Source organism: Myotis brandtii, unplaced genomic scaffold (genome assembly GCF_000412655.1).
Source record: "Myotis brandtii unplaced genomic scaffold, ASM41265v1 scaffold316, whole genome shotgun sequence".
Lineage (NCBI taxonomy): Eukaryota > Metazoa > Chordata > Mammalia > Chiroptera > Vespertilionidae > Myotis > Myotis brandtii.
The window spans coordinates 775,037-799,597 of NW_005362116.1; the positions used below are offsets into that span (position 1 = coordinate 775,037).

Here is a 24,561-nt window from a genome sequence, read left to right on the forward strand (position 1 = left end):
CCCTGAGAAATTGCTCCTTCCAAAGTACATGGACCTGGAGGGAAGATTCTCTAACAACCTGGAGACAGCCAATCCACCGCCCCGTGAGGCCTGTAAATGATAAGAGAGAATGGCAGGCTGGTGGCGGAGGCTGCTCCAGACGGCCTGTCTGGCTCAGTCACACTCATTTCATGCTCCTGGGAGATCTCAGAGCTGTGGGCTTGCTGTCCTGATGCATTCTGGCCTCGCAAGGATAGGCTTGTTCTGTTGTGTGCATTTGTTTTGTACCCAGACTTCCTGCATGGCTGCTTAAAGCGGGGGCCTCCTGGGGGAGCCGGAGACTGGAAAGAAATACCTAAGAAATGGACAACATTGTCCATTCCCGCAAGGAGCCTGCCATCTGGCTGGTGAGCGGAAATGAATACATAAAATGCAAATTTGCATTTGTTTACCATAGTTACAGTTTCCAAACCCTTAAAATTGTGTTGTGTTTCAAACTACAGAAATGTTGTAATAGCACAGTGAACAGCTATAAGAATAGCACATCTATCCTTTATTTGAATTCACTTATTAGTGATTTATCTCGTGTGCTTTTTATTTGCCATCTATAAGAGTGTGGACTGATTTTCAAAAATATTTTATAATTTATTACTACCCTTAGTTAATAACTTTTTGGGGGCAAACAATCACAGATTTGGCCAGTGAGAGGCACTGCTTTGGCTCCTGTATCCTTATGGCATGCCCTCATCATGTTTTTATTTAATTTTTCGGGTGTGTTTTTTAAAAGACCTTCTTTACTTGTTTTGTCTTGTACCTATCCTGCCCCTGAATCAGCCGTTTCACCAAAGACTACTGATTCCTTTTCATAGGAAATGGTATTAGAGACCAAGATCTGGGTGCCCGTTGTGCTCATAACTGCTGAGTATCTTTGGTTCTAGGTCCTTTCAATAGACAGAGGAAATATGTGCATTTGCATACACAAATGCACCCTTTATATTTAGAGATCATCAATTCACACCAATACCTCCAGTTCCAGTCCATCCCAGAGGGTTCTCTCCCACATTTCTGTATCCCTCCTTCCACAGTGAGAACCCTGGCTCCCAACCACATTGACACATTTATTCATTTGTCAGGTCCTGTAATACATCTGAAATAACGTCGGCATTGTTTTGACCATATTGCTTCCCAAACCCAGCAAACGTCCTAAAAAGAGTTCAGCACTTACTTACAGTTCTTCCCTCACCCTGGTCCTGCCCGAGACTGAGTGCCAGTCAAATGATCATAAGCTACTTGATTACTTTTGTCTTTCTCCTTCAGTGTCGCTATGGTTTCACTTGAAATACAATTAGATGCATTTGCCTTTTTATAAATATTTTTATTGATTTCAGAGAGGAAGGGAGGGGAGCGAGGGTGGGAAGGAGAGAGAGAAACATCAATGATGAGAATCAGTGATTGTCTGCCTCCTCCACACCCCCTACTGGGGATCGAGCCCACAACCCAGGCATGTGCCCTTGACTGGAATCGAACCCCGGACCCTTCAGTGCGCATGCCTGCGCTCTATCCACTGAGCCAAACCAGCTAGGGCAGATGCATTTGTCTCTTAATTTGCTTCTGCTTTAGGGGTATTTTCCCTCCATCTCATACCTGTTCAAAACATTTTAACGTATATAACATTAACATGATTCTAAAAGTCAAAACTATAAAAACAGCAGCTATACTTAGAACTGCCACTCCTACTTTATCCCCTCTACTCCATTTGTCCCTGTCCCTTATTTTCTGCTTTATCCTCAGGAACATCCCGTAGTAACATATGCATGTTTCCGTATTTCCTCTGTCTTGTATGCAAAGGGTAGCATGCTGTGTGCTTTTTGGTCCAGCCCCTCCTATATCTTTCTTCATTGGATTGCACCATAAACAAACAGAATTTGGATCTGGAACAAGTAGGCTTCTATCACACGTGAGTTGTCAGATCTCTAGTCACTTGTAAAAGTCTGATGGTTTCTACCAATAGCTTTGTCAGATCAACTTTTGTAATAGTGACTGTTATTTTATCCCTTAGTAATAGGCTTCTAAAACGACGCATTCTTACACAAAAGGGAAAACTTTGGTGTGAGGTTCAGACAGAAGTCCCGGGAATCAGGTGAGACTTCCTGGAGTGGCAGGTCTGCTGTGATGGGGCTGAGTGAGGGCAGGACAGGGTGGACGGGCACCTAGGGGCTCCTCCACGTCCTCTGAGCCCTGGATCTTATGTGTCCTTTCGTGCTTCTCAGTTCTGCAAGGGTCATATGGCTTAGAGCCCAGGCAGAGCTGTTGGCGGTTTCCCTCCCTTTGGTATTTGAGAGAGCTCCTCCAATCGCCTCTTTTAGGCCCAGATTCCACAACTAAATAGTATACATTTGAACTCCAAATTTGTACAGGGTTTTGTGAGTGCCACAGAATCATCTCATTGAATGTTTTATTTAATCCTTGTGAACCAGTAGAGCAGGTCTTGTGTCTGCTTTGCACATGAGGAGACTGAAGCTCAGAAAAGAAAAGCGGACGAGCTGGCTCTCCATCCGGGCCTTCAGACACAGCGCCCAGTGTGGTCTGGGAGGACTGAGGGGGCAGCCGGCTTATTCCCGCACCTCCTCCTCCACCTGCCTCACAGCCGGCAGGGGGAGGTTCATGCCCAGTACATCTTAGTTCTGTCCAGATCAGTGAATGTTGATGCCTGCTAAGTATTCGGCCCTTCAGAACTGTGAACGTTTTGTTATATGAACTTTTGTAACAGTGACTATTATTATTTAAAATAAAGGGGCCATAAGCCAGGACCCGGCAGTCTTTTTCATTCTCAGAAATTTTAGTCATAGTAAATTTACTCATGCATGCTTTTCCACGCCCCAACAACCCAAAATGGGCAACAGCGATGCAGCTTGTTAGAGAGGGGTTTCTGTATTCCTAATGCAAGAAAACTTCATAAAATATGATATTAAAGCAAACCTCCCTTACATTTCAGGGTAACTGTTTTTTTTTAATTTATCTTTATTGTTGAAAGTATTACAGTTGCCTCTTTTTCCCCCCCATGAACCCTCTCCACTCTACCTCCACGCCTCCCAGGCCTTCACCACACTATTGTCTATGTCCTTGGGCTATGAATATATGCATATAAGTTCCCCAGTTATTCTCTCCCATCCACCTCCCCACCCCCACCTTCGCTCTGAGGTTTGCCAGTCTGTTCCATGCTTCTGTGTCTCTGGATCTATTTTGTTCATTGGATTCCACATATGAGTGAGATCATGTGATACTTCTCTTTCTCTGACTGGCTTATTTCACTTAGTACAATACTCTCCAGGTCCTTCCATGCTGCCTCAAAGGGTAAGAGATCCAGGATAACTCTTTCACTATCTTGGTCATTTTTTTTCAAGAACTCAGGTCGAATATGTAACCGAAATAAGAATACGGTGTTTGTATGTAATCGTGCATGCTTAGTGCTCTAAGTTCAGAACCAGAACATGCCCAGAGATCTGTACTTGGATGCTCTGGGTAACAATGGGTTTGAAGGCCCACATGCTTGTTCCTTACAGTGTGCTTAAGGAAACATTACATAATACGTTTTCATGTTGACACATGACACTCCAGGGCCTCCTCTTGTTCAGGGATGTGATTCTGGATTGGGTGCGGTTTTTCTGAAGTTCACATGAATTTGGTGAATCTACCCAGGACCGAGTTCCACACGTCCTGTATCTCTCTGACCACACCTGGGCCCTTCCGGGTCCTTTCTCAGGGTATGGTTCGCACCTTCTTTTCTGAGACACAAGGTATTCTCCCCGGGAGGAGAGGCCCTTGACCAGGGAGTGCAGACAACATCTCAGGGTCTTCACCACCTTTGCTCCCCTGCGGACCCCTGGAGGGCGCTCCTCTGGGATCCGGGCCCAGGAGGCAGCACAGTCCTGCCCTCCTCGCTTCCCTGAGGGTGACCATGGGGATGGACCAGCCCCCACGGAGCCAAGCAGAGGTTCTGGAGCATCAAAAGAGTGGGTGATGAGCAATGAGTGAGTCCTTTCAAACTGTGGGCAGAGGGTGAAGCCATGGCAAGGATGCCAGGTACTTATCTTAAGTACCGGCGTCACTGGCTGTTCACATATCTGTTCAGCCCTCCACAGCCCAGAGTTGAGAGGGGGGCGAGGAGAGAGAATGGGGGTTGGCTTTCTGTAAGCAGGTCGTTTCCCTTTGTCATTGGGGTTGGGTTAATGAGGCCCCTGAAAGGGAGATGTGCTGGCTTTGGATTGGGAGGAAGGCAGAGGCAGGTAGATGTGACCTCGATCGGAACCCAGGGGTCTGTGCGTGGAAGCTGCGCTGCCTGGAACCTCATCTTTCTTAGCAGCTTTTTCATGATACTTATTAATCCGCAACTCACATAACTTGGCTCCTGGAACAATTCTCGGCTGGAAAGGCAGATGGTTCCTTGTATATGAGAGTGGGTAATCGTCCACCTGACTCTCAGACTTGCTGAGCAATGCGGGGTTCTGTGTGTGCGCATAGATGTAGGAGTACAGACACGAAGGCGGAGTGAAGGCGGCCAGTTGGGAACATGGACACGTCCGCCAAGCCTTTCCAGGGCAGGTGCTCCTCGAGACGGGCAGCAGACCGCACTGCCTCTCACCTCCTGCAGGAAGACTTGGGGGCAGATCATGGCAAGCAGGGGGTTAAGCAAACAGTGGTGCCTCACCAGTGCTCCGTTTCCTGGCTGGGATGGGGGACCGGGGCTGAGGCGGGTCTCCCCTGAGTCTGTCCACTGCTCTCCGGAACCCGCGGGTGGTGGGAGGGAGCCCGGACCGCTCCGCCTCTCAGGGCTCTTGTATGGGACAGAGGGGCGCACACATTAGGAATGTTATGTTTCTGGAACTGTTGCAGAAACACTGACCTGGTGCTCTCTCTGACCACACCTTGACTCTCCTGGGTCCTTTCTCTTTGAAGTGTGATGCCTGCTATCTGAGGAGGCTGGCGGGAGGGGGGGGGGGATGGGGAGGGGGCACCTCTGAGCTCTGAGTCAGGCCCCTGGGGTGGGAGGTGTCAGGCCTGCCCTGAGGGCACATGGTGCTTTTGGCCCAGGCTCCTTGGGAATCTCTGGAATCCTGGAGGGAGTTTGTTTGCTAGGAGCGGGTGCATGTGTGTGGGGTAGTCTCTGCAGCTCTCACACTCACAGTCTTGCTTGGGAAGCCACTGTCCTGTCTGTCCACGTGTGTGGCCCTGTTGCTGTGCTCGTGTGGCTGCACTCGTGCCGTGTGTCCTGCCGCGAGCCCCTGGTGCCGCAGGGCAGACGGCTCAGGCTGCGGGTCTCCGCGGGGTCCTGACATGTGCTTCTTCTCTTGCCCCCCTCAGAGAATTCTCAAAAGAAAGGGAGAAGGCGAAAGCCCGGGGCGATTTCCAGAAACTGCGGGAGAAGCAGCAGCTGGAAGAGGACCTGAAAGGCTACTTGGACTGGATCACCCAGGCGGAAGACATTGATCCCGAGAATGAGGAGGAAGGAGGAGAGGAAAGCAAGCGAAATAGTATGTAGCGCCTTCCCACTCCTGACCAGTGCGTGTGCGATGCGGAGCTGCCCGGCAGCTGGCATTCCTGCCCCATGACCCGGCCTGAGACCCAGGGCCCCTCAGCCATCGGTTCCCTCTGCCTGCACGTCCGAGAGCACAAGTGCATGTACCTGCCTCTGAATTTCTGCCGAGGGGTGGGTTTTAGAGTTGTTTCTGGTCACGTGGCTTTACGGTGGCAGAGGGTCAGACAGACTCACCCATCGCCTCAGGGATTCAGTCAGCCCCTCGGAGTGGGACCAGGTGTGGGAAGAGCCCATTCACCTGCATCACAGGAGACAAAGCTCTGGTTCCTCCCCTTAGTGAGCAGTGTCATTGGAACTTGGAGAGCAGGGGCCCTCTCTACCCCTCTGTTGCCTGAAGCAGCTCCCACCTGTGCCAGCCAGGGGAAGCCACATGGTTGGCCCATTCGGGGCTGGGAAGAAGCCAGTTCTGGGCAGCGTTAGGAGGCGTGTGAGTCAGTGTGGCTGCTGTGGAGCCAACCCCTCAGGGTTCCCACATGGACACCAGGCACCCCCAGCACTTCCTGCAGTAACAAGGCCCAGTGCTCAGTCGACCACTGGAATTCATTGTCAATGTCAATCAAGACCATAGACATAGTCTTACCATAGACTCTTCTCACAGGCGTGCTCTTCCTCTCCTGAGGCCACCCGTGCCTCGGGTAAAGTGCGTGCTGACATTTAGCAGTGGATTTGACTAAGATGTTTGTGATTTGTTTTCGATCTAGAATAGTTGGTAGTAAAGACCGACAACCTATTGCAGAGGTGTATGTCCATCAAGAGGCCTGGGAGACCAAGCTAGGCACTACCTCTCAGAAGACGGCCGAGGGAGCTCCAGTGAGCGGATCCCCTCAGACGTCATGCAGTCGTTCCTTCATTCAGCAGGGCCGGTGCTGATGCCGGGAGGACTCCTGAGATGGAGAGGCTGTGTGCTCCTTCTGCAGAAGGCCATGCCTGCACACACACAGGTGCAGCAAGGAGACAGAGACACCGGTCGGAAGGGAGGCAGGCGGTGTGCTGGGGGCTGAGAGGACGAAGGGCTGTAGGAGAGAGCTGTGGAGGCATTGGGCCTGGGCCTTGAAGGTCGGATCTGAGATATGTCACAGCTCAGTGTCAGGAAACATTCTGAGCCATGGCAATGGCATGAGGAGGACATCGAGGTGGGCAAACTAAGGCTTAAGGAGGAAGCGATGGGCTATTGGTTTGGCCGGAACCCAGAGGGTGTGCAGGTCAGGGAGACATGAAGCAGGGAGAATGAGGCCAATCTGTATTGCTTCTGTAGGCAGTGGAGTGTGGGGGCTGAGGCCCATGCTGGAGGGGATTCTTTTCTTGACTGAGATGGCATTCGGTGACTTCTAGCCCAGCACTCTGAGGCTGTGATGCCACAAGGAGTGAGGGTTTCCTGCTGCCATGGATGCAAATGATCGCTTGAGTCCTGTGTGCCAATGGGGGAGCCATGGAGTTCAGGCTGCTCTCCTCTCCTCCCCCTCCCTGCTTCCTCCAGGTCTCACCTCACCCACTGCTCCTCAAGGAAGAGCCTGGTGTTCACCACCTAAGGATTAGGAAATTGCAGGAGGATTTCTAGTGCTGACTGTGCTTGCCAAATTTGAGATCAGAGTTTATAAGCAGAAGTTTAAGTTCCCAGCGCGGTGGTGTCCTCTAGGTGATTGGGTATAAGAGTGTCTGCATGTCCTCGGCACAGCACTCCCAGATGTTAGAGCCAGCCTGAGTCCCCAGGGCCTTCCCACCTGCAGTGTGGCAGGCAACTTGTGTGCAGCTTGGGGAGTGCCTGCCATGCTCTTTTCCTCTTCATTCCCAAACCCCAGCGCTGCTGCTGCCCCCTTCTCCTAAGCCCAGCCCCTAGCATCTTGTGTGTAAAATGCTGAAGGCACCCTTCCTTCTTCTCAGCAGAGTGCCTTTCTTTGCTCTCTTAGGCGTGTCCTGTAGGGAGCTGAGCGAGGCGGTCTTGCAGGCTGATGGCCTTTCATCTCTATTGCTCCACCTCCAGAAAGAGACAGGGACCCATGTGGTGTTGGCAGCCTCAGTTGTGGTGGGACCCTTGTTATGGCCTGTGATTGGGGAGTAGGGATGTTTGTGGAGTTGAGGCATTGCCTTCTGGTAGTCCTGCGGGTCCACGCTGTGTCTTAGCCCAGCATTTCCTGTGTCCTGCTGCTGTCTGATGACACGATCAGTGCCTCTTCCATTGGAGACCTCGCCGTGGAGGGAAGACGGGGAAGCGGAGCCTCAGAGTAAAGCAGTGGACAAGCTGGCGCCGTAATCAAGGGCCGGCAGTCTGCTGCGGGAGCCAGAGGGCTCAGCGGTTCAGCTAGCGGGAATGCAGGGAAGGCTCCGTGGAAGAGGTGGGGATCCTGCTGAGCTCTGAGGGATGAGCCTCCTCGCTTTTCAGGCTGAGGAAAGGGCATGAACCAGGTGAGGAAGCTTACAAAAGTTGAAAGCCCTTAAATGCATCACTTAGTAAGATAATCAAGGAAAGAAATGCCCTTCAAAAGTTGTAGATCCTCAGAGTTCACTTGGTAGCGGGGGCTCCCAGGCCCCTAAAGCTGCACTGGGTCTCAGGATCATCATCCTGGTGGCTCCTGCTGCCCACAGTGATGCGTGACGCTGCCTGCGGAGCCAGCTGGGCAGGCGTCTGATCCAGAATAGCACATCCTTCGTGGGGCACCCTGTTATTCGTCAGCCTCGTTTGCCAGGTGCTGTGGTCTCCCGTGGAGCGAGGCTCGCAGTTTTTCCTGAGTCATCAGAGCTCAGAGCCCTGATGATTAGGGTTGGAAATGCAGACATAAATCCCAGGCTGTGGGAACACGTTGGGGTGTAACTGACTTAAGAGAGCCCCACTCTCCTCCCGACGAGGAAGTGGGCCTCCCTGCATGTATTGCCAGCAGCTCAGACCTGGAAAAACATCACTGTGGGTTTCCCTGCGACCTCCTGTGGCTACTAGCCATTTTCCTCTTGTCCCAGCCAGAAACCACAGGAGAGAGGGTTTCAACAGGCCCATGTAGTCTTCTTCACCAACAAACAGAGGTTGACTTGCCACCTGCACACCCAGGCCTGGTCTCTGCCATCTGGTAGCAGGCAGAGAAGTGTGGGCATGGCTGGTGCCAGCCAGCCCTTTGGGTGTGTCAGATCCATGCCCACACACCTCACACGCCAGCCTGCTCCTGCCTTGTATCTGGGGAAGGGGAGGGGATGCCACACAGGGCTCCTGACCTTGTCCACACGCTTTAGGATGCTGACTTCACCAACTGCCCTTCTCAGGTGGGGACTGGATGGGATTCCCCAGACACTGAGGAATTAGGGGACAGTGTGAGAAGTCCTTCCTATGGCCCAGCTCAGTTGAGAGGAGCAAAGGGGAGGAGAGGAGGCCATTAACAACAGCAGGAGTCACGAGCCCACGGAGGGGGCGCTGGGCTGGAGGTCATTCTGACGCCCCTTCCCTGGAGCTGGCTGCGGCTAAGTTTTGTGACTTGGAAGTTGGACTTGAGTGTTGGGCACATTACCCAACGTCTCTGAGCCCCATTTCCTTGTCTGCAAGAAGGGGGTCAAGATATTCGCCCATAGGGTTGTCATGGGGGTTAAAGGTTCGATAGCTGGTAGGAGCCACCACAGCTGTAGGTCCGTGCTGCTGCTCTTGCCATCAGACTGCAGTAGAACTTGACCGAAACAGAGTTATTTTTGCAGATGCTACTGGACCTCTGCCCAGCCTCAGGGTGAGGACCCGTTTTAGGACCAAGTCCCTACACTGTGCTATTTAGAAACCATAAGGTTCCCAGTCGCAATGGAGAACAAACTTGACCTGGTCACTTTCGAGATACCGTGGCACAGCTTTCTGGCTGCCGAAGCCCATCTAGTGGGTCGACGCTTCTGTCAGAGGACAGATGTCAAGTGCTCGGACCTGTGCGCAGATTATCTTTTCTTTCTGATCTTCTAAATGTAATTTTTTGCATCGTGGTACCCAACTCTGACTGTACGTGACAACCCCCTGGGAGCTCGAATGCTTCCCGATGCCGCCCCCACCCCCTCGCTGATTAGTTGGTCAGTGATGGGACTCGATGTGACGCGGCTTTATGTGCAGTCTCCTGGAGGTTGCATGTAAAGCCAGGCTGGGAACTCCTGAGTGCCCCCCACCTCCAGCCCCACCCCCACTGAGGAGCACACTGGTCTAGGCTGAACCTTGAAAGAAGATAACGGAGAGGCAGACAGTCCCTCCCGCGCCGTGTGGTGGCTGCGTGGCTGTGGCCCTGGCTTCCTGCGTTCACAGACCACTTACCTAAAATGTCAGCCCCATACATTTGCTGTTAGAAAGCTGGTATCACACAATTAATTGAATGGGCAAAATTTCCTTGGAAGTTAGTTCCTGAGCATTTGGGAAATTTTCAAGGATAATTTAACTTTTTGCTGAGCTTCAGATTCCGTAAGAAACCCTGCCAAATCTCCAAGCGATTTTTTAGACGTATGCAGCTGCTTCCGAGTGAACAATGGGGTTTTTCTAGGGCCATTAAAATCTGAAAGCCTAAAATTCTATTTTAAACTCTTCTCATTGTCAGTGATTAGTCTTAAAAAATGGCATTAAAAATAATGAAATGGTTTTAAAGGAGCTCATTCTGAAGTTGGGGCCAGAAATCCGGGCCAGTTCACGGTGGGAGCTGTGAGTGATCGACAATCCCCGTGAGAGGCGATACTGATGCTCCAAGGCAGGGCGGGGATGCCTGAAGCGCCACCTCTGAGCACAAGGAGAGCCTGAGTCTTCATCAGGGGCCCAGGCAGAGGCTGTGAGCGCCGCCCCTGCCCGCCTCCCCTGGGACCCTGCCCCTCAGGCCTCGGGGCACAGGTGGCCATGGCCATCGCCTCCCTCCGCACCTGCCACCCCGATGACTTTTACTGTGGTGTCTGATTTGAGGCTGGGCAGACAAGAGTGATGGGGTAGCTGTTTGCAAGCACACAGCATGGACATTTTCTGGTCCTATTTCAAAGGGTTATGTCTTCAAAATTTGATTTCTGAAACGGCTTTCATCTCAAGAAAACTACCTCAGGGCACAAGTTCCAAGCGAAAAACCTTCAATTAAAAGCTGTAACGCAAACAGCAGCAGTTAGAGCTGCATGTGGCAGACGGGGGTCCAGGCGGCCGTCCTCCAGAGCGGCTGGCCGGGGAGGGCCGGGCGCTGGGGTCACGGGAGACACCGGCTCCCCTGGGTGGTCCTGGGAGCAGTGTGTAGCCTCCTAAGAGCTGGAGGGAGACGAAGTGGAGGGTGGTCACCCCGCTGGAGACGGGGAGGAGGAGGCACTCCTGCCAGGTTCACCGAGTCCCAGTCAGGGTTGTTTTTTCTGCTTTTAATGTATTTGAATTACAAAAGAAATATTTACCCACTGTAAGGAATCCATATAATATCAAAGTATATAAGGCAAGAAATAACATTCTCTTGCCCCTCTTCTGAGAGGGAACCAGACTTGGCAGTGGGGGCCTGCTCTTTCCGATCTCATTTGTTCCCAGAAGGAATAAGGACACAGGATTTTGCATGAACAGCTGGCCCCCTGCCCCACCAGGAGATCACCCAGCACAGCTGGCCCCCTGCCCCACCAGGAGATCTCCCAGCACAGCTGGCCCCCTGGTCCCACCAGGAGATCGCCCAGCACAGCTGGCTCTGAGCTGTGAGCCATAGACAGCTTTCCATGTTTTTAAGACAACACCTTGGCTACTTTCAATAATTTGCCACAATAAAAGCTGCCCCGATGGACTGTATGTAGCACATGGACCTCCGCTTTGTGGGAATTGTCAGGGTTGCAGTTTTAGCCTTGTTGGTGTGACCGTCTGGCCGTCTTCTGTGCCGTGAGACTGTGCACCATGGGGGCAGGAACGGGGTCTGTTTCTGCTCTTCATTGTGCTGGCACCTGGGGCAGTATTTGTCCCATGTTATTTGTTGAATGAAAGAACACAGAGTAACATCTCACATTTGTCAATGCTCCCCTGTCAGACACCGCTTTAAGGGCTGGGGCTGCATTAACCCATTGTTCCTCAGCAGCTCTGTGAGACTAGGACTTGACAGGTGAGGAAACTGAAGCATGAAGAGGTTTGGGAGCTCCCCAGGGTCCCATGACTGTCAAGTGGCAAAGCTGCGATTTGAACCCAAGGTTCTGCCACAGTCTGCACGTAGCCATCGCTGATCCCCACAAAGGCGTGCACCTGTGTCTAGGCCCACACATTCACGTGCTTGTGGGAGAGCTCATCCGAAAGGTTTTTTCTGGGTCAAAGAGCATGCCCTTTAGAAATACAGGTGCTATGCCAAGTGACAGCAGTTTACATTCCCACGGATGGGTCCATGCAGGCCCTCGCCCACTCGGCGTTCCTTCTGCAGCTCCACCTGCCTCTGCAGGTCCCTTCCTGGAGCATGTGGCCTCGGCAATAAGGACTAGCCCGTGTGGAGCGACCACCGTATCACAGACCCTGTCACTTCTCTCGTGACCTGGTAGTGGAGTTGTAGTCATAATGGTTGACCGCGCCTTGCCAAAGCCTAGCATGCCACTTGTATTACCGCATTTGCTAGTTTCCTCTGAAAGCAACCCTGTGAAGTGCAGGTCCGACCGCTATTAACATCTGATGAAGGATGAAACTGAGGCTTAAGCAAATCAGGTAACCCGCCCATGGTCATCCAGCCAGAAAGTTTCAGGCTGGGTTTAGATCTGATCTGTCCAAGTCCAGAGCCTACTCTTCTAGCACCCAGGTGTCCTGCCCCAGATAGCAATACTGGCTGGGCTCGAACAGCCAGCCGGTCAGCACCCAGGACTCCTGACTCCCTCCAAGTGCCCACTCCCTAACGCCCTTCTTACCCTTCGTAAAGGGGAGGTCAGACTCTGGAAACCTCTGCCTAGACAGGGTAGATTGGTTGTTTATTGTAGTTGGTTGGTTATTTAGGACAGGTTCTTAAAGACAGGTATTTCGTATACTCGCTATAAAATGCGCGCTTGCGCTCCCTGGCCAGGCCCTAAACGGTAGGTTTCCTCGTGGGACAGTTTGGGGTTTTGCGTGTCAGAGCCTGTGGATGTCTGCACCTCCCGGGTCCTGGGGCCCTGTTTGCGGTGCTCTTGCTGCCCTCTACTGAACCGTAATGAAATTGCTTGTGTTCAACCTGAAGGGGTCACCCTGGCCGACCTGCTAAAAGAGGACAAGAAGAAAAGGAAGTTCTGCTTTCGCCAGCGCAGGGCTAAAGATCACGGTAAATGGCTGGGACGGAACTCCGTCTCCAGCAGGCTCTTCCCCGAGACCCTGACGCCTCTGCTTGCAGAGGGGGGTTGCGTGCATGTCCGTGTGCTGCGTCTGCAGGTGCCTGTGTGTTTTACTTGCTTGATTTCTTGGAAACTTGCTCGTGTTGTTTTCTTCTTGTCTTTCCCCAAAACGTTTGTCTTTGCCAAGACAGCATTGCAATCTCCTTTCCGCGTGAACTGTACCTTTTAAAGAGGCAGTTGATCCAACTCAGAAAATGTATTTAATCCAGCATGAAGAGTGTTAGTCTGGGAGACAGACTTTTTTGAACACTTTCCCCACAACGCTGCTTTTTCATCTAAAATGTTCCCGTGTAGATGAGAGTCCAGTGATGTAACTGGATGGGTGTTTTCCCCAGGGTACGTTTTTCAGGTGGCCTCTTGGTCTTGCACTCCCTGGCAGGTTTGCCCAGGACCCTGTTCAAGCTAGTAGGCCTGTTTCACCCAGAAGTTAAAAACATACTTCCAGGCCCTTGCCGGCGTGGCTCAGTGGTTGAGCGTCAACCTATGAACCCGGAGGTCACGGTTTAATTCCCGGTCGGGGTGCATGCCCAGGCTGCGGGCTCGATCCCCCGTGCGGGGTGTGCAAGAGGCAGGCGATAACTGATTCTCTCTCAACATTGATGTTTCTATCTCTCACTCCCTCTCCCTTCCTCTCTGAAATCAATAAAAAAATATACATACTTCTAGGAGGCAAAGATTTTTGGGTCCTTGCCTTTGCGAGGAGGAATGAGGAAAGGGCTCAGGTGGGAAGTAGTGAAGTTTCCAGCTATGGTCTAAAATAACGCTAAACATCGCCCCTCAATGGGAACCCTGGGGTTAGCATCAGGGCCATACCGGTGCAGGGCAGTTTTGGGAACTGGCACCCTGTCTGCCTGCCAAGGCACCGCTGTGGTCCCACAGCAGCCTCTGCACACCACGCAGTCCCCTACCTGCTGCCACCCCATCGGCCCTGCTCAGGCCGCTCTGCAGGAAGGCAGACTCTGTTTGAGAGGAGTTAGACTGCGGGCACACAAAGCCAGCTGTGAGAGAGCAGAGGGGCGGGCAGCCCTGTTTTCTCAGGAGTGACCGTGGGAACGCTGAGCCCAGAGGTTACGGGAATTGGGCTGGAACCAGCCACGGTGGTCTGGCTGGAGGTTGTATGAGGACCCTGCTCTCAGCAGAAGGCCTGCGAAGGGGAAGGGACAGAGGCTGTCGGATAAAAGCCCCTCACTATTCCGAGAGCCCTTGTGGCCCCAGGGGGAAGAGGACAAGGAGTAGGACCTTGCCTGACAGTGAGTGGGCAGGGAGTTGGGGGGCGAGGGGGAGACGGGGCCGACTTGTTCAGCTCATGTGTTTTCCAGGAAGAGGCTGGGCTGGCTGCAGCTGCTGGGGCCTCCGCAGGGAAAAGGGGCTCCAGCTAAGCAGGAAGCACTGTCAAGGATGCAGGGAAGCACGCTGGCAGAGACGGCCGTGGGCTGCAGCTCTGCGGAGGTGGCCTCGAGTAGAGGAGTGGGTTCTGTCCCCAGAAGGGACCCCGCTTTGGGCTTCTGGGTCCCTCCCCTCCTCAGCCAGGGCTTGAGGCTTCTCTGTTAGCTTTCTGAGAGGTCTGCAGGGAGAGGACGCAGCATCACATTTTCAGGAAACTGTGTTTTGAGCAGGGGAGGTCTCCTCTTGACTGAGGCAGTCAGGGTCCCCGAGGGAGGCGCTGACGTTGGGCAGAGGCTGTTGTGTGGATGCTGTGCTCCCATGTCACTGGTCACATAGAAATAGTCATCGTCAGGGTGTAATTCTTGCTTCAGACACGGAAACCTTGGTCTGGCCTTGACCCACATTCTCCAAGAAGAGTCTGGCTTCTTTACAGCAACAAGAATCTGTTACCCGGTGATGGCTACGCATGTCACCACCAGCAAGCACAGGCACCTTCCTCAGGACTTGTCATGGCACTGCGCATGCTTGTCATGGAAAGAAGATAAAAACACAAGGTCTTGGCTTTGGATCCCCTCTCTCCGTGGAAGGCAGCCATGCCCGCCACCGCTCGGTTGTCCAACCTCACCCCTTACCCTTCCTTTGAAAGGAGTGAGAAGCTTTTAGGCTGCTGGACATGGAGGGAGATGCTGACAAATCCTCAAGCCTGCGAGAAAGCCTGCTCTACAGAGGCGGACAGGAGTGAGGCTCCTGGAGGCCAGGACACCTGTGGACTCAGTTTGGCTGGCTCGGGGCTCTCGGGGGCTGCTGCTCCTTGTGCTTCTCCAGGCCCCAGGAGGTGACTTCTGGCGACCCTCCAGAGGGGTGGGAAGGGGCTTCCCAGTCCTGCTCATTCCCTGCTCCCCTTGCTGAGCTCGGGGAACGCCAGGGAAAACCCCTTGGTGCTGGGAGCCAAACCAGACAGCCTGTGGGCGTTTCCTCTTTACACAGTTGCAGCAGGTCAGAGGTCAGTGGGTCTCCGAGATGATATTACCCAACTGCTCATTTTCCACATTAGGTGACCCAGGCCAGGAGGGAAAGGGTCTTGTCCCCACATCGCCAGGGACAAAGACTGAATTAGCCTCCATCACTGAAGGAAGTTGGTCTGAGATTTTGCTGTGCCTGTTAATGGTGAACATAATTTTGGGGCTGCCTACTTGGACCCATGCACAGACTCATCCACTGTGTGTTATGTGTCTGTGTGCACGCACATGTATGTTTGTCTATAATTTCCCTCTGAATTCACAAGCCAGGCCGATTTTGTTGCAAGGTATGTTGTCCTTCAGAGTGAGAATAGAGAGAGGAATGAACAATTTTACTGGGGATGAAAATGCTTGTTGTGCTGGCCAGAGAAAGTGTATTTCTCTGGTTTATTTTGTGTGGCGTTGCCTAGGATGGCATCGGGGCCGAGTGATACGATCTTAGAAATAATGTGACCCAGGCTGGCATCTCTCATCTACAGTCCGGGGTGCGCTGGGCTGCTCCCCCGCCTCCTCTCCTCACTGACAGCAGCATTTGGGGCCCCTCCACAGTGCACTCACACTCAGAGCCTAGGCCTCCATCCTGGAACCCTTCCCAGAGACCCCAGTGCCTGGAATAGACCACAGAGCAGAGGCTGTGAGCTTCCCCAGCTTTTCAGCAGGTAAATTGCAGTGCAAGCCAGCATCCCCTTAAAGGCATCAGGCTTGTCCTAATGCCCGGTTTCACCCAGATTCACGGAAAATAGTTTTTAAGTTTATATTTAAAAACATAAGAACTTCCTCGACAGAGCTCTGAAAATTCCCTGGAGTGTGTGAGGTAGAAGGACTGACAGCGTCACCACATGCAGACGGTCCCTGCTTGCTTCTGCAGGAGGGTCTGGTGCAGGCAGGTGACTTGGTGGGCTCCGGGAGTCTCTCTGCTTGGCCTGGCCACTTGTCAGCCATCAACACCGGGTCCCCGCTGAAGCAGACACAGTGCAGTGGGTTAGGGAGACAGGCATGTGTTCAGTCATTTGCCTGTGGCTTTACTTACTTGGGTTTCTACAATTCTTTCTGTTTGGACTTTTATAAAGTCTAAACGATCACCTTATCAGCTTGAATTTTGTGCTGTCTCCATTCTGGGCTGATCTGTGGTAAGTGGTCGGGCTCTATGTCGTGTTTCTCGGGGTTAATCGAGGTCATTAGGACAGCGAACCAGTGCTGATGGATAAGGGGCTTGCTTGGCCTTTGGGACTTTTCAGTTTGTGGCATTTTAAGTATAACCCCCCGTACATACCAGCATATACCAACATCAGAGTGTACACCAGTCTGTTCAAGTGTGTGCCCTAGCCACAGGGCGGGTGGCACGTGGGAAGGGTGCTGAGGGGAAGCAGGAGAGCTTTCTCACGCTGAGCTGTGTGCCTGAGGCTGCTGGTCGGCGCTCTCATCTGTGAAATCACAGAGTTTGTGCATGTAATCTCAGGAGCCCCTGTCCTCCTTTTTAAAACAGAGGAGATCATACTGGGGTTGAGTGAAGGGAGACCCGTATCAATGAATTAACATTGAAAAAAATGAATGTCGAGTGCAAGTGAAGGGTGAAACGCTTTAATGTGCGTACAGGCTCCTGCTCATGCCCACGGGGCCGGGTGTGTTCCGTGCTTCCAGAGGAGGAAATGCGTCCTGAGGCAGGGACGGGGGGGGGGGTGGGTGGGGGGCTGGAGCGGACAGGAGGGCTGCCAGGGCCCCAGCCGGAGCCTGGATCCTTTGCTCAGAATCAGGAACTGGACCAAGGTCCATGTCCAGGACCAAATGAGGTCACCCCATTCTAGCATAGTCACCGTCCTCTCCCTCTCTCCCTCCACCCGCCTCAGCCCTGGCGACATCCTTCTGGAATAGACTCATTTATTATGGCTCTGTAGGTGTCAGATACTTGTAACGGAAAAGTTGCTGTCCCCACAACAGGCTAAGTTAGAGAGAAATTGCTGAGTGCAGGGCAGGAGAAGTGCCAACCAAGAGTAGCCGGCAAGTGTGGGAGACTTCACACCAGAGGCCTCTGCAGTGATGGAGGTGGTCGGGGGAGCGACACCGGATTTGGGCCACACGGGGAGTGTTGCTTTGCGTCCAGAGAGCCCCGCGAGAGCTTTGCCAAGATGACAGAGCTGCCGTTCGTGATTGCCTGGCACTGAGGACCCACCGGGGTAACCCACGATGAGGGGACCCACTCCAGCCCTGAGATGTAGGTACCCGCATTTTGCAGATGGGAACGTGGAGCCTTGGAGAACTCGGGTCACAAACATGCAGTTAAGGTTAGATCTGGCTGACCCGAGAGCCTGCTCTTAGCCACCATCCCCTCCACATGAAGGATGGAGGCAGGAGGACTTCCCTCCAGGGAAGCCCTGGAGCTGGGCCACCCAGTTAGTGTCTCTGTGCTGCTGCTGGGGGAGTTTGGCTTTTTTTCTTCTCTTTCCCCCACTTAGTCTAGAGAGGAACTCGTGCCTTTCATCCACTCCTAGCTGGCACCCGGCCAGAAATGCAAAGGGACGCCCCCTCCCCACAGGCAGTATGCACTGTAATCTGCTTCAGTCGTACTGTTTGAAAATGAAGCTTTAGAAATGAAATGCAGCAACTGTATTTGCTCGCATCATGGGACATGGCCCCAGAGAATAACAAGCCACAAGACTCAGCCTGTTCAGGAGATGTTTGCTCTTTTTGAAATAATAAGTAAAGTTACGATATGCGTAATACCAGAACCTTGAAGTAGTTTACTGTGAGAGACGGACGTGAGCTTTGAGCGTGTGGAGTTGGCATGATCAGGACACTAACGCTGGGAGTCAGGACCCACCTGGGCCTGAGGACCCCACAGTCCCCACCCCGAGTCATAGTGCTCACAGCTTCTGGCCTCAGACCACTAGGAAGAGCTGGCGCAGAGATGGCTCGTGGTCATGTTTATAAGGAGCTCCCACTGTGATGTTCTTTGTCTTGTTCTTGAAAAGAAGACTGGCCCCATGGGAAGAACCCATAACAATGAACTTGGTTGAATTTTATGAATTTTTAGTCTCTCGCTGAAGCCAAGGCATGGGACAGTCGTGGGACAAATTGCAGGAGCATCTTAGATTCTCTCTCCCTCTCTCTCTGGAACTTTCTGTTAAAGGTTTTTTCATGATTGGATTGTTGTGGGGTGTTTTTTTCGGGGGGCGGGGGGTTGGTTTGTTTTGTCTTTATTTTTGCATGGAGTTGTGAGAATGTAAATCAAAGTTTGTAGTTGGTTTCTTTCGACTTACCTAAGAAAGAAAAAGGTTATTCCACGAGAATACCGGTTGTGTGCTGTGGGTCTAGAATTCTGCCCATGTTGCCTTTCCTTTGAAACCTTGGCCTACATGTTGCTGGACTTGGCTGTCGAGACTCCCACCCAGCAGACTCCGTTTCCTGGGTGCTCACAGAAGGAGCCGGATCTTCTCTGTCGCTCTCAGAACAGATGTTTCTCAGACCTCTGGGCCCTTTGAGTCAGGTCCCCTTCACCCATCCTTGTCATTCACACCATGTCTATTGCCCGGGCAGGGTCAGCAGCTGCGTACTACACGTTTCAGATTCCTTGTCCAGCCCCTCGGGGGCGGGTGGGGGGGGGTAAGGGGGAGTCTATATTTCTGTATTTCACAGTTAATTAAATCCAGCTGGGGCTTGCCTCTCCCCCTGGCCCTCCAGGGCAGCCAGTGCCGTGCCCCTCTGGGTGCCCACACCTCCTTCACCTGGTCTCCAGCACGTGCTCGTGATGTTTATGGGGCTGAATCCAGTGGATGCAAACAAACAACCAAGCGCCAGATGGTGGCTTGGGTGGGTCCCTGGGCCTCCCGACACCAGTGGGTGCATTTCCACATTTTCTCCGCTTATGCTCAGGACCCTGATGTGGCGGAGTGAGGCATGCCCAGGGACACTGGTGGCGCTGGGACCACAGTCAGCTCTGCCCTGGTCACGGGTGGGAGGAGACCTCCCTAGTGCTTTCGTCCGGCTTTGGTGGTGAGAGCCTCTACATAATGGCTTCACAAGCTCAGCACATCTTAGAGATCAGAGATCAGGGTTTTAAACTGTTCAAAAGATTTTGTGCCTGGTACGTCTTAGAGATCAGAGAAGTTAACTACAACTGAGTAGGGTTTTAAACTGTTCAAAAGATTTTGTGCCTGGTACCTCCTGTACTCCTCCACCCACAGCTCCTCCCCTCGGATATATTTAAAATAAGAATGTGTTCATGACGTATTGGTCTATCCACAGGTTTTCTAGAGTCCACCTGCCGGGGCAGGCAAGGTGTCCTGAGATGTCTTGGTGGCCTCGGTGCAAACCTGGAAACCAGGAGAATAAGCTGGTACCAAGCGCAGGGCAGGGTCCTGTTTGGTCCGTAGGCTGCTCTTCTCGGGAAACGTCTGGATGGACAGAATTTCTTCCTGATGGGGCCCTAGGCTTGCTGGGCAGGGCATGGCAGCAGAGGCTCCCCTGCGTGGAGGTGCTGGCTTCTCAGCCCTTGTGCTGGTCCAGCGCCCAAGGGCCCTTCATTAACCTCCTCCCAGGTTCCCAGAGGGCCTGCTGGTGGCGGATCTCACACCGGCCCCTACGGGGCGTGCAGCGCCTCCTGTGCGCTCTCTGAAGCGTTTCCTTCCCCCTCCACAGCCAGCATGCCAACCAGCGAGACGGAATCTGTGAACACGGAGAACGTAAGTGGCGAAGGCGAGAACCAAGGCTGCTGGGGAACTCTCTGGTGAGTGTGGGGGCAGCTTACCCTCCTGGCTTCCGCCATCATCATCATCTCAGGGAAGCAAATATGTGGAAGACACCCCAAATTTCCATGAAGCCTGGGGGCCATAGCCTCAGGGGCAGGAGGGGCGGGTGGGCTCACCCTGGGCCCCTTGGTCATCCTCCTACCCGGGGCCCCTCCCTGCCTCCTCCTGCAGAGCAGCCATCCTGCTGAGCACTTGCGGCAGGGTGTGCCAGGTAACCCACTGTTCCACTGTGTCCACTAGGTGCTGGTGGAAAAGAAGCGACGCGGCCCAGGCCGGGCCCTCTGGGTGCCTGCGGTGGGGGTAAAGCCCGATTCTCCTCCTGGGCTGGTGCTGGCATCAGTGCTTTGGAGAAGAGCTTGTATGGCAGAGTGGCTGATGAGAATATTTAAGTTTCCCTTCGCTCCTGGGTTCTCTCAATCTTATGCACAGCGGCTGGATGGCCAGACCCTGTCCTATGCTTACCGCACTTTTTCTTAGGAGCCCTGCACCACCCCCTCCTAACAGTGGAGGGCGCCATCCCATTAACCCCCATTGGCTTTTTACTAGAGGATTTGGACTGCAGCAGTGGGGGGACCAGCAGGGTGGAATGTGCAGAGTGCAGCCTGCTTTGGGGGAGACCCCTGCAGCTTTGTTTTGTTTGCTTCCATCTGGTATCTTTTAGGTCTTATCTCTGCAAAATGCAGGTGTTGTTTTTAAGAGAATTCGATCTCCTGGTCAGTGCTGTGTAAAAATGATGTTATGGGCAGGATACTCAGCAGTTTACAAAGTGAATTTGCCTCCTTTCTCTTGCTCTGCCCTCCCTACCACATTGGAAAGTAGACGGGAAATGGGCTTGTCCACCCCATTTGACAGATGCGAACACAGAGGCTCAAAAAGGTGTGCCGCTTGCCCAGACTCACGCAGTTAGTGCATAGCAGGGCCAGGACTCCTAGTCCAGTGCTCCATTTGCTAGAGCAGCAGCACATGCTGCTGTTGAGATGAGTGGCTGAGTTGCAGGCAGGAGAGACCCCCGGACTTCAGTTTGGGGAACACAGGTTGGGGAGAGAAGGACCCGTAGAGTCACTGCCTGTGCCATGACTGCTCACAGCATCTGGCTAAGAGCCTTCTCTTGCCAGGGCTTGGGCAGGCGCTCAGCCTGGCCTGCCTGGACCTGCAGCACCTCGCTACTGCTCCGCAAATACCCTAGCTAGCCCGCTGCGGGTACTGGGGGTGCTGAGCCAGGCTGCTGTGCATGGCTCTTCCGATAGCTCAGCTGACATGGTGGGGGAGCATATGCTTAAGCCTTCCTAATAGGAATGATGTTCTTTTTGTCTTTCTTTCAGTCAAGCCATCTCAAAATCCAAGCTCAGGTCAGTATCTTATTTCCATTTTTCTTAAGCATGTGTGTTGGTTGTTCTCTTTAACTTGTGAATTTTGCATGGAGTTGCTCCAGACTTGCATTTGCTCTTTGGGCTGCAGTATTCATATAGAGGATCAATCTGCCCAGGAAACATTAAGCACCCGTCTTGGAGAGCAGTGTAGTTACTGTTGTAGGTGCTGAGGTTCTTGCCCCAACACAAACCAACAAGATGCAACAATTTCTTGACGCTAATCAACCCTTCATATCCCCCCTAGAGTCATTTCTCCAGGAGAAATACTTCTTGTCACTTTTCTGCTTAAAAGTTTTTCAACCCTGGCCAGTTTTTTCCAGTGGTCAGAGCATCAGTCCACAAACTGAAGGGTTGTGGGTTCGATTCTGGTTAGGGGCATGTACTTTGGTTGCAGGCTCAATCCCCAGTCCCCGTCACGGCATGTGTGGGAGGCAACCAGTCAATGTGTCTCTCTCACCTTGATGTTTCTCTCCTTCTAACCCTAACCCTCCCTTTACTTTCTCTAAAAATCATTGTAAAAAATATACTTGGGTGAGAATTAAGTCCTCCCACCCCCCCAAAAAAGTTTTTCATAGAAGGAGGTTCAAAAGGTTTTCTTAGGTGCTAGTCATGTTCTGTTTCTTGGGCTATGACATGGTCAGTTGGTGAAAACTCATTGAAGTGTTCATCTGTGATTTGTATATTCTTCCATATAAATGTTCTTTTTCAATTTAAAACATTTTACCACTATATATAAATTTAACGAACATAGAGCTAAATGTAAAACCTAAAACTGTAACCATTCTAGGAGAAAAATCTTTGTGACCCTGGGTTAGGCAAAGATTTTCTTGGACCCAATACACAAAGCACTGGCCATAACAGAAAAAAATGATAAATTCAAAATTAAAACTCCTGCTCTTCAATAGAAAATAAAAAGATAAGCTCCAGACTGGAGGAAAAATATTTGAAAAACATATTTGATAAAAGGCTAATACTCAGTTTATATAAAGAATAGTGTCAATAATAAGGAAGCAACTCAATTGAAAAATGGTCAATAGATTTTAAGAGGCATGTCACCAAAGAAGAGAGATGGATAGCGAATAAGCACATGAAATGACCATTGGTCATTAGGAAAAGGTAAACTAAAATCACAATGAGATACCACTATGTATCTATTAAAAATATGACAATGTTAAGGTCTGACAAGGAGGCAATCAATGAGAATTCTCATGCACTCCTACTTGTCAATGACAGACATTTTTAAAACAAGTTGGTAGTTTCTTAAAAAGTTAAACACATATTTACCTTATAATCCAGTAATCCCACTTTGAAGGTATTTATACAAGAGAAATGAAGCTATATGTCTGCTTAAAACTTTTTATGTGTTTATGGCAGTGTTATTAATAATTGCCAAAAACTGTAAATAACTCAAATGTTCATCAAATGCTGACTGGGTAGACAAATTATAGTTTATCCATATAATGGGAAAATGCTCAACAATAAGAAGAAAAAACTGATAGAAGCAACAACAGAAATGAATCTGAAAAGTATTTTTTAAATATATTTTTATTGATTTCAGAGTGTGTTTATGGCAGTGTTATTAATAATTGCCAAAAACTGTAAATAACTCAAATGTTCATCAAATGCTGACTGGGTAGACAAATTATAGTTTATCCATATAATGGGAAAATGCTCAACAATAAGAAGAAAAAACTGATAGAAGCAACAACAGAAATGAATCTGAAAAGTATTTTTTAAATATATTTTTATTGATTTCAGAGAGGAAGGGAGAGGGAGAGAGAGATAGAAACATCAGTGATGAGAGAGAATCATTGATCAGCTGTCTCCTGCACAACCCCCACTGGGGATCAAGTCCGCAACCTGGGCATGTGCCCTTGACCAGAATTGAACCTGGGACCCTTCAGTTCACAGGCTGACCCTCTATCCACTGAGCCAAACTGGTCAGGCCTGAAAAGTATTTTTGCTAAGTGAAAGAAACCAGTCCCTAAAAAGCTGTATACAGGGTGTGGCAAAAGTAGGTTTACAGTTGTTTGTATGGAAAATAATACAATCTATGTATATAAAAGGCTAAGCGACAGTCTGACCAGTAGCTATGATGTGCAATGACCACCAGGGGGCAGACGCTCAACGCAGGAGCTGCCGAGTTGCGGTGACTTGGCAGCGGTGGTTCTCAGGTGATGCACCCCAGAACCAGAGAGGAGGGAGCACAATTCTGGGGTGTGTCACTTGAAAACCACCCTCTTGCAATCTGGGACTCCTCAGGGGATGTCAGAGAGCCAATTTCGGCCCGATCCCTACAGGCCAGGCCGAGGGACCCCATCTGCCAGAGGGACCCTGCTCACTCTGCAGACGCCCTTTGAGCCCCAGTGCCACCCCAGGTGCAGCCAGCCGGGGAGGGACTGCAGGAGGTTGGCTCCAGGGTGTGTCCGGCCCATCTCACCCAGTCCTGCCCCACTGGCTACCTTCTAATTAATTTCCTTTCAATGTGCACGAATCTATGCACGGGGGCACTAGTAATCCTATCTAATAAAAGAGTGATATGCAAATTAACCATCACTCCATCACAAAGATGGCGGCACCCAGTCCCCTCAGCCCCGCCGCTTGAGTGTCCAGGCCTTTTGGCCAGGCAGGTGGCAGGAGAGGCAGGGGGGGGGGGGCGAGTGGCGAGGCTGGATCTGCCCCCAGGGGGCGGGCCCAGCCTTGCCACTCCATCGCTGCTGGAGTGTCCGGGCCTGTCACCTGGCCGGGGGTCGCCGGGGCGAGTGGTGAGGAATTTTCTACCCACTCCAGCGGCCAATCCGGCCTCGCCGCTCCGCTGCTGATGGAGTGTCCCGAGGCAGCAGACACAAGAGCAGAGCCGAGGCAGCGGAGATGGGAGGGAGCGAGGCAGCGGAGAAACTCCAGCGGCCAATCCAGCCTCGCCGCTCCTCCACCACTGCGGTGTCTGGGCCTATCAACCTGGCCGGGGGCCACAGGGGCGAGCGGTGAGGCACGATCCATCCACTCCGACAGCCAATTCAGCCTCGCCACTCTGCTGCTGATGGAGTGTCCCGAGGCAGCAGACACGAGAGCAGAGCCAAGGCAGCGGAGACGGGAGGGAGCGAGGCAGCGGAGAAGGGCGGGCTTCGCTCCCTTCTCTGCTTCGCTCCGGCCACAGAAAGCCCTATTCTTGCAGGAATAGGTCCGAGGAAGCC

The 24,561-nt window shown here is 52.0% G+C and overlaps 1 protein-coding gene across 5 annotated transcripts in view; it reads left to right on the forward strand.

The window, feature by feature from the left end:
• The window catches only part of CACNA1D (calcium channel, voltage-dependent, L type, alpha 1D subunit), a 300,517-nt gene that overhangs the window by 189,348 nt on the left and 86,608 nt on the right, over nt 1-24,561 (forward strand). For 3 of the 5 annotated variants that reach the window (XM_005870306.2, XM_005870304.2, XM_005870303.2), the window contains exons 9-11: nt 5,341-5,510; nt 19,888-19,975; nt 21,320-21,346. In XM_005870306.2, coding sequence (XP_005870368.1) covers nt 5,341-5,510; nt 19,888-19,975; nt 21,320-21,346 — 285 coding nt within the window. Of the gene's footprint in view, nt 1-5,340; nt 5,511-12,696; nt 12,778-19,887; nt 19,976-20,237; nt 20,298-21,319; nt 21,347-24,561 lie in introns of all 5 variants that reach the window. The other 2 variants (XM_014542942.1, XM_005870305.2) reach the window with 2 other exon arrangements.